The sequence below is a fragment of the Merops nubicus genome, unplaced genomic scaffold, assembly GCF_000691845.1.
Source record: "Merops nubicus isolate BGI_N331 unplaced genomic scaffold, ASM69184v1 scaffold48996, whole genome shotgun sequence".
NCBI lineage: Eukaryota > Metazoa > Chordata > Aves > Coraciiformes > Meropidae > Merops > Merops nubicus.
In genome coordinates, this window is record NW_008613903.1 from 1 (window position 1) to 8,752 (window position 8,752).

The 8,752-nt window shown below is 47.4% G+C and overlaps 1 protein-coding gene across 1 annotated transcript; it reads right to left on the minus strand.

Moving 5' to 3' along the window:
• Positions 1–986: 986 nt before the first annotated feature.
• On the minus strand, positions 987–8,270 carry ERICH3 (glutamate-rich 3; the record flags this gene model as incomplete). The annotated part of the gene is made up of 8 exons (XM_008942020.1): positions 987–1,285; positions 3,759–3,945; positions 4,804–4,984; positions 5,622–5,840; positions 6,838–6,993; positions 7,120–7,180; positions 7,439–7,522; positions 8,142–8,270. Coding segments are annotated over 8 exons (1,316 nt in total), but the record flags the coding sequence as incomplete, so codon positions are not given.
• Between the last annotated feature and the right edge of the window lie 482 nt (positions 8,271–8,752).

An 8,752-nucleotide genomic window follows, 5' to 3' on the forward strand; every position in this document is an offset into this window, starting at 1 on the left:
GTGGCCGTGGGGGTGAGGGGCAGCTGTCCCCACCGTGCCCGCCATCCCTCAGTGCCAGCCTGTCACCCTCCAGATGTCATTGCTCACCCCTTCTTCTTCCCATCAGTGTTTCCCAAGCACTGATGTGACAGCGTGCCAACGACAGACAAGAGTACCTGATGCGGAACCAATTAGGCAAATAAACAATTACCCAGACAATGAGAACAAAGGGAATGAGGACATTTATTTTCTGCGTTAAAAATCAATTGAGATTCCAACGGCACTGTTGGAAGCCAGGCCTCCTCAGGTAACTGTCAGAAAGGTGCCCACCTCCTGAAGGAAAGGCCTTGATGAATCCCAAACACATCCACAGGGACTAACAGGGAAGCTGAGCAGTAGCACTGCAGAGTTACAAAAGGAAAAATAGGAACAGGAAGCAGGGGGAAAAAACCCTCTCTAAATTGGACTTATTCTAAAGAAGACTTTATAACAAGGGACAGGCTGAGCTCACTGGCTCTTCCTGGAGCACGAGCAGCCTGATGGCCACAGGGACTGGCCTTTGGTGGCACCAGGGACCTGGCACATTCAGAGCGTGCCCTCAGCTGCCAGGCATCGTCTTATACCACAAATATTGTGGCTTGCCCACCACAAGAAACACCTCTTGGGCAAACCTTCAGCAAGGGCAGCCCCTGTGAGCCAAAGTGAGCCCCACCTTACCGTGTCCCACCTTCCTCTTGCTTTCCCACCTACCTCAGGCTCCTGTTTCAGCCTCCCAGACCTTCCTTACCCACTTTCTTGGCTCTTGCAAAACCCTCTCATCCTGTTGCTTGGCTGAAAGAAGCCCCACTAATATTATTGCCCAGACACAGGCATCATCACATTTCTCACACGTGAGGTGTCCTAAGAGAGGATGCCCCAGGTGAAGCTGAAGGCCCACAATCCCATACCTTGTCCAGAATCATCCTCTCCCACTTTTCCTGCCCTGCTTGTGTTTTGGACTACTGTACCGTTTTCACCGATGTCTTCCTGGCCATCTTCTCGCTCACAATCGGATAGTTTTTTCCTTTCTTCTTTCCTGTACTCTTGTCCGGTCTCCATTTTGTCCTCAATATGTTCCACACTTGCTTCATGACTTGGTAAGATGATTAACACTGAGCCTTTGCTTGATTTCTGCTCAACACTGCTTCCCCTTGGCTCACTGCGCACTCCATCTCCGCAGGGACCCACGTGCTTTTCCTCATGGTCCTCCTGCACCTTTCTCTTGGGAGGAGATGGCTTTTTGTCCAGACTCATTGCAATAATGCACCTGTGAAATAGCAATGAGGATTGGAAAGCATCAGATTTTTCTTTCTGGGAATAGTGGAAGGACAGCAGACACAGAGAGGCATTCAGCTCGTGGCCAGCAGTGACACCAGGTACCCGTCTGCCTCTGCACTGCCACTCAGACAATGAGGTGACTGATAACTCACTTGGAGGAGCACCCTGAATCCTCAAGAGCTCCACCAACACTGATGCAGTTCTCCCTTGAAGGAGACTAATGCTGTCTGCACTTACAGGTGATGACTGAAGCACAAACAGATTAAAATCCAAACTGACATAAGTGTCCACTAAGCTAAACCAAGCTGTCTGAAGCTACACCAAGCATGATCTGTGAAGATACAGCCACTGGGAGAGGCAGGCAAGCTCCAAGTCAGATGTGTGCTGGATCCAGGCCCTGCTGTAACACCCAGTAAAGTGATAACTCAGGTTTTGTCAAGAAGACTTTTTTTTCTTCTTTAACTTCTCTGCTGGGTCTAGTAACTGTAGGGGAAGAGGGAGACTGACATTGAAATGGAATTATTTTCAATGTCTGTTCTGTTTTTCCTATCTGACAGAAACCCAAACAGTTGGAAAACTAAGCACATAAGAGTGACTTGCTGAGACTGGTTCTCTTGTACAAAAAGGAGTGATGGCCTCTCTAGCTTACCATTAGGAGGCTCATATGAGACCAGAGCCCCTGCTCCTGATTTGATGCTAACTGCAGACACAAAGAGCTACTCCACACCGCCCCTGGGTGTCAGGATGCAAGCAGAGGATGAAGCTGAAACTGGAGCATTCACTTTAGCTAATCACAAGTCTGTCTGGAAAAAAATATTTTATTCACAGGCAACTGTGTCTTAAAACATTTTCCTCTATCAAAACCACCTTTTTCATGTAAGGCTCGATTGCAATTCCCCTCACATTCTAGCTGTTTATAAACTACTGTGAAATATCCTACAGTCATTCAGTCTAGCAATCTTCTTGTTTTGTGGGCATAAAATGTAAATGTGACAATTCCTGAAAAGAGTCCAACCTTGTAATTATTCGTTCCTGGTATTTTTTTTCAGGGACCTTTGAGATATTGAAGCACTTCTAATGTTCAGAAATGCTGGACCTAGCCCAGCAGAAAGCTCGCAGTGCCAGCACCACGGCATCGGTGGGGGAACCCCTGCAGCACCACCTCCTTGTGAATCAGAGCCTCCTTGTGAACCTCCTTGTGAACCAGAGCCTTAACTCAGCAGGGAACACGACCAGGATCAGAGCGGGCATCTATTGTGTGCACGTGGTGTCAGACTCAAAGCAGAAAACAAATACAGCTACATTTGACCTGAAGTAGACGGGAAAATTGTTGTCATTTATGGGGAGAATCTGGTCAATGGAGATGTTTTTAGTCACCAGATCAGGTTGGCTGGACTGACAGGAGACAGGGATATCACTAAGAAAAAGATGGGACAGAAAGTGGGAGTTACTCAGGAAGAAATTTATCAGTTTCTGGAGGCCGTATTAATTCAGAAAATTCACTTCAAATCTTTCTAAAATCACACAGAAGCTGAGATTTGGGCATCTCCTAAATTCTGTGGCCACTACATCCACTCGAAATTCAGATGGTTTTTACTACTTTGCACATACTAAGCAATATATTTACATAAATCATATTCAGTATTAGACTGGAGTAGAAAAAATATGGTACAAAGAAGGAGAATTTTTTTCTTAGAATTCAGTCCTTATCTGAGGAAGTAGAGCACAGCTCTTGGCTTCCAACTGCTTGCTACTGTTTTAAAAATTACTTATGAAAACAACAAAGAAGTTTTAAAATTATCCATGTGTGCAGAAGTTTACTTGTCTGGCCTGACAATCACAGAAAAGGAAGATTTTTATTAAAATTAAAGCTTGTTGGCAAAACCACAGCTGTTGCTCACAGCATGTTTTTTGCTTAAACCCAAGAATCTTCGGCACAGATTTGTTTTCTAAACATGGCAAAGATTCAATAGTGTCTTATTCTGCAGCCAGGGGTATTACAGTAGAATCTCACCTTAGTGGCTGAGCTGTCAGAAAATAAACTGCCTTGTTCTGACAATCACAAAGAAAACCCTACAGCTAACTAAGCAGCCCTCTTGACATTTGTTTGACTATCACGCCCACCAGCAGCATGCGAGGGGCACGGGCACACCCCCCGTTCCTCCAGCCTTGCCTGTTGCCTCCCGACAAGCTGGCAGGTCCCTGCAGACACTGTCCATGGCTGTGTGTGCTCCAGAGGGACTGCGGAGGCACCACAGCAGGGGCCGACTCTGGTGGCATCCTGGGGTGTGGGACCCTGAGGGATAAGCTCAGTTCTGCACATCTCAGGGGGTGCAGAGAAACAGACTGGGTTCTACAGAGCAGAAGGGTGCCAGAGAGATGAAAAAAGAGGAAACAAGGGATAAACTCTCAAAAAGCTGGGCTGCTAAGTCTTTGTGAGCAAAGTGTACTTGTCTCCATACCTGTAGCAAGGAGATGCTCCCTCCACAGCGAGAAACGCGAAGTAGCGATGCCTGCTGCCCAGCCTGGAACGCTTCTGATGTTTGTACTCACAGCAGCAGCTCAGCCTGTCCACCTGGATCCCGTTGAGGAAAAAGGTGAGGCTGAAGGGGAAGCCATGGTGCCTCTTGGAGACGAACTGAAAGGTCTCTGGAATCACAGAAAGAAAAGGGCTCCAAGAAAAACGTCCTGCTCTACTGTGAGCCTCCTGCAACGTCTGTACCTCATCTGCACCACTGCTAAAGCACCCACCAACCCTCTGAGGTCAGGTACTTTGGTTCTCAGCTGTATTAATCAGTTGGTAAAACTCTGCCTCCTCCCCACACAACAGCTTGGTCTCTTTCCCACCACAGAGCACCCCAGTGACAAGCAAATACATCGTCGGTTTGGCCACTCGCTGCCCCAGCAGAACCGAGTCCAGAGCCTCCCGACCCAGAAAAATTAACTCTGCCCCTGGCTTCCAGGAGCACCCACTGCCCAGCGAACAGGCAGGAGTGCCAGGGTGTCTGCACGGGCCGTGCAGCAGCCTCACAGAGCTCCTGGCACAGCCAGGCTCCAGAGCGCTTGGTCCTGCCCACAGAACAGGGAGCAGCTGAGAGATGCTGTTCCTGGAGCCACTTCAGGCTACTCTGCACCCAGGCCTCAAGGGCACTGAGGCTGCTGCCCAGCTCCATGCCAGGAGGGGACTGGGTTGCACTCCCTTAACCCACAGTTTACTGCTACAGCTACTTTATTAACCATATGTCTCTATAGAAGATTCATCTAACCTTCAGTGCTTGGTTAAAACAGCTCTCTAAATTCCTTCTATCATAAATTGCAAAAGTCATTGTAACTTCACTTTCAATCACAAAAGAGTAGATGCCGATTTAGTGGTATAAAAATCCCTGGATGCACACATCTTGACTGAGCTCAGCTGAAATCATTCTGGTATCACACAACTTCTTAGCCAAAAAAAAAAAGAAAAAAAAGTTGCCAGAATCCATATGAACTCTGACTCTTCATCCTTACCTCCCTCCAGGAGCTTGCCTTTGTAGACACAAAGGTTTTCTCCTCCACAATGCTGCTGGTAGACTTTGATTTCATCTCTGTAATCCGTGTCATCATGAGATAAATGCACACTTTTTCCTAGGAAGACCATGGTCACAAATACATTGCTGCGTAACGAGGGCTTAGGGAATCCTCCAGAATTCTGCAGGAGACAGACAAAAAAATTATTCAGCTTCCAAATCCAGCAAAAGGTGAACACAAAGTTCACATATGTGCAGAATACACTTGGGATTTCTGGTCCTTCAAGACAGGCCTTGAGCTTCTGAAGTTGGAAAGTATTTTATAACACGCAGAAGGGCAGGAAAATATTTCAAACTCAAAATGCATTGCACTGAACTGCCCAAAAACACATGGACCATGTTTAACGACCCATACTGTCCCTCCCAGTCCCAGGTTCTTATATTTTCTCTACAGGACTAAAAATTGGCTAAAGATCTAGTGTAACAGATGAAGTTTTCATACACTCAAGGCATTTCATTTATCCCTCCCAAGTTCTGCTGCTAGATATGCTCAGAGATGGGATCAGACTGAGTAAAATGGAAGGGTGTAAGAAAGAGTTCCCACAGGCATTTTGTCCAAGCACCTTTTCCTCCCAGCTGATGAAAAATGTCAAATGTTTTAGCATATAGAGAGATAGGTGGCAGCTACACATTTTAATAGTTACACACTGCCTGTCGTTCAAGAATCCAGTGAATCTTTGTGCAGACTAGTGTGCACATCTTTCAGCACGAGGCACACACCCCAGTGAGGACACACAGCCCAGCAGGCAGAGAACTGACCTTTGCCAGAGGCTGCTCTGTGTCACTTGGTGCCGTGGTGGGACGAAACCGTCTCCCTCTGGGCATCCCGCCCCTGGCGGCAGCCACGCTCCTGTCTCCCTTCTGCAGGGGGGGAGGTGGCACTGGCACCGCAGCACTGTGGATGACGGGGAGCTGGTAGGGGGATCTGCCCGTCACATACTCCATTGAGTTCATAAGTCTTGGCCCACTCCTCTCCCCCTGAGAAAATATTTTAACCAGGTTCAGCCGGGTATGCAGAAACAGCTGCTGCACATGCTGGCCCAGCCACGAGCTGACTGCTCTCTACAGCTGGTAAGACAATGTGAGAAACGGGTGCCTCACACACTGTGTTTCACACACTTCCAGGACAACTCCTTCACCTGGCACTTGCAGTTTTGTTCATGAAAACATGAACAACAAATTTCTGCACCAAAACTTTCTTTTAATTTGCAATGTAACAGGGAGATTGCTTGAAAATGTCCCCTGATAGACACACGCACCACACTGCAAGCCACGCACTACTCGTAAGCATGCTGAGCTCTGATCACAAGCAGACAGAACACTGCAGAACCCCAGCCCTGCTGTGCTCTCTCAGCTGGCGAGCAAATTCCAAAGTAGCCAGAATCTTTCAACAGGAACACCACTTGCCATCAATTATACAAGATGTGGTTCAAAACGCTTCTTTCCTGTTTGTGGTGGAGGTTTAGTCCTCCTTCAGGATGAAATGCAGGGGACCAGAGCCCTGGAAAGCAGGACATCTCTAGAGAATAAGATCTGCAAACGTTGCATGCTCTGGATCTGAGCTCTGCATCATGTTTTCATAATCTAGGACTAATTTAGCCATTTTGTCAGTAGTGAGCATTAAAGAAACTATGTAAATCACCCATTTTTTGAGTAGACATAGACAATTCCAGAAAATTGTTGGAGAAAGGTGACCATCACAATGGAGAGCAAATGCCCAAGAGAAGGGAGCTATTCATACAGTGTCTGCCAGTCAGTGGTAGCATTTTTCCTGGCTGTGATCAAGAACTGGGCATTAGTCCAGTAAAACAACGTCTTGGAAATTCAGGGGAGGTTACAAAGGAGTGTTTAAATGCAAGCTGATAACGCTTTGGAAGGTGAGTTGTCCGCAGCATGCAGTTCTGGGAGCTATGGTACTAAAGCAGTATTATAAAGCTGTCTCTGAGATTTTTTGCAGAATTCAACACGGCCTCACCCCAGTGGCAAACTGCTGATCATGTTCAGGTGCATGGCACCTTCGTTTAGAGATGGAAGTCTTTGGTACAGAGCCCACAGCAGCAGAGCTGCGAAGCGGCTGGAGGCGCTGCGGGTGCTGCATGTTTCCTGGGGCTGTACTGGGTCGCCAGGACATCTGGAAAAGGAGAAAGGAAACAGCTACAAAACCTCACTGTGTAGTTTCCAGTGCAGAGCAGCATCATGAAGGAAGGACATCAGCACTGACAACAATAATTGGAAGTGATGAGTGATTCTCAGGTACCTTCAGGAAATGAAATTTTCTGCTAGACCCCTTTAGACATCTCTGATTGAGCATCTGAAAACTGGGGCACACAAAATAACCCTTGGCCATAAACACAGGTTAAGCTGGTGCAGCCCTGGAGCAAAAGGCTGCATGAACTCACAGGAGCTGTAGAAGTATGCTGTGACTTCAGCACATGGGCACTGACAGGACACATGACAAAAGCATGCCTATTTTTGTTCAATACTCAGCATTTTTCTGACTTACTTATCTCATCTTTTCCTTGTATACCCTCCAGAATACCAAAACCTGAAAAACCTGTTTCACTGACTTAACTCACCATCTTAGAAGTGGCAGGCTCCTTGGGTTGGTGTTGATGAGAGGGATGTCCACTACTATAACCAAGGACGGGTCCCAGTGCCCTCTGTGTAGAGAGGAGAATGTCATCCAGGACTGAAAGTCCTCTTCAGACTGCACCCATTATCATTATCGAAATGGAGAACCAGTTAAAACTGAACTATATATCTGACCTTAGACTTTAGTATTTAATTTCAAGAGTATAGTAACATTCTTTTTCTACCTGTTAACAGAGAGTAAGTGACTTCTGAGCCAGAGCTCCAGAGCAGAGCCTTCTGGAATGAGCTTTGCTCTTGTTGCACCCCTTCAGCTCTGTTTTCTGCAAGACCTCCATGGCTTCCAGGATTTTACAGCATGTGTAAACTTGCCTACAGCCACAGTTTTCATTGACAATTCTCAGTGTGCTGGTAACAGCTAACCTGGGCTGCACATAAAGTGGAAAGATTAAAGCAGACCTATCACAAAGCAAAGCTATTTTCTTCAGGTTCTGATGTGCAATTCCTGCCACATTGGCTTCTCCAGATTTCTCTTCAATGACACAGTCCTGCAAAGGGAACTCAGCCTTCCTGAGGTGGAGCAAGCAGGGCAGTCAATGCCCAGACTGAGCACAGCTGTCTGAGGTACCCGTGTGTGCTGCCAGCCGGGTGTGCCCACAGGACAGCCCGTGGAGCCCCTGTGAAACTCACCGGCTGCGGGGGACCAGCTGGACCTCCAGCCACTGCAGCATGGAGCCCATAGTGACTTCTTGGACCAAGGGGGGGATGTGGGGAGTGCAGAGGGCTGGCAGCCTCCACTGATCTTCTGGAGGGTTCCACCTAAAAGAACAGAAATTCAGGTCTCAGAAGCATGAAACACTCTGACAGCACTGCTTGAGCTTGCCTTCCACCTGTCCTTCACTGGCCAGCTGTGACAATCAGCTTGCCTAGACCCAGTGGAATACCTGGGTAAGGAAGGAAAGAAAATCACAGGGAGAATGAGAGAGTGAATTTTTCCCACCTCTGATTCATCTTCCTGAAGCCCTCTCCAGCTGCTGATCTCTCCCAGATTCAACTCATCTGCCCAATTCTGTGTATCTCCCAATTCTTGGTTTGGTTGAGGGTCTCCTTCCTTTTTAAATCTGAGTGCATCTGCCACTTCCTTGCTCAGACTGTTGTCTCTCCCTACCTTTTCTTCTCAAAAGATCCACGTTGGGCTGACTAACCTTCTGGAAATAGATAGCTCTGTCCATCATCCTCCCTTGCCCAGTCATTTGTCCTTCTCCTTTCCTTTTAGATTAGCTACTCAGCCAAGCTCACCG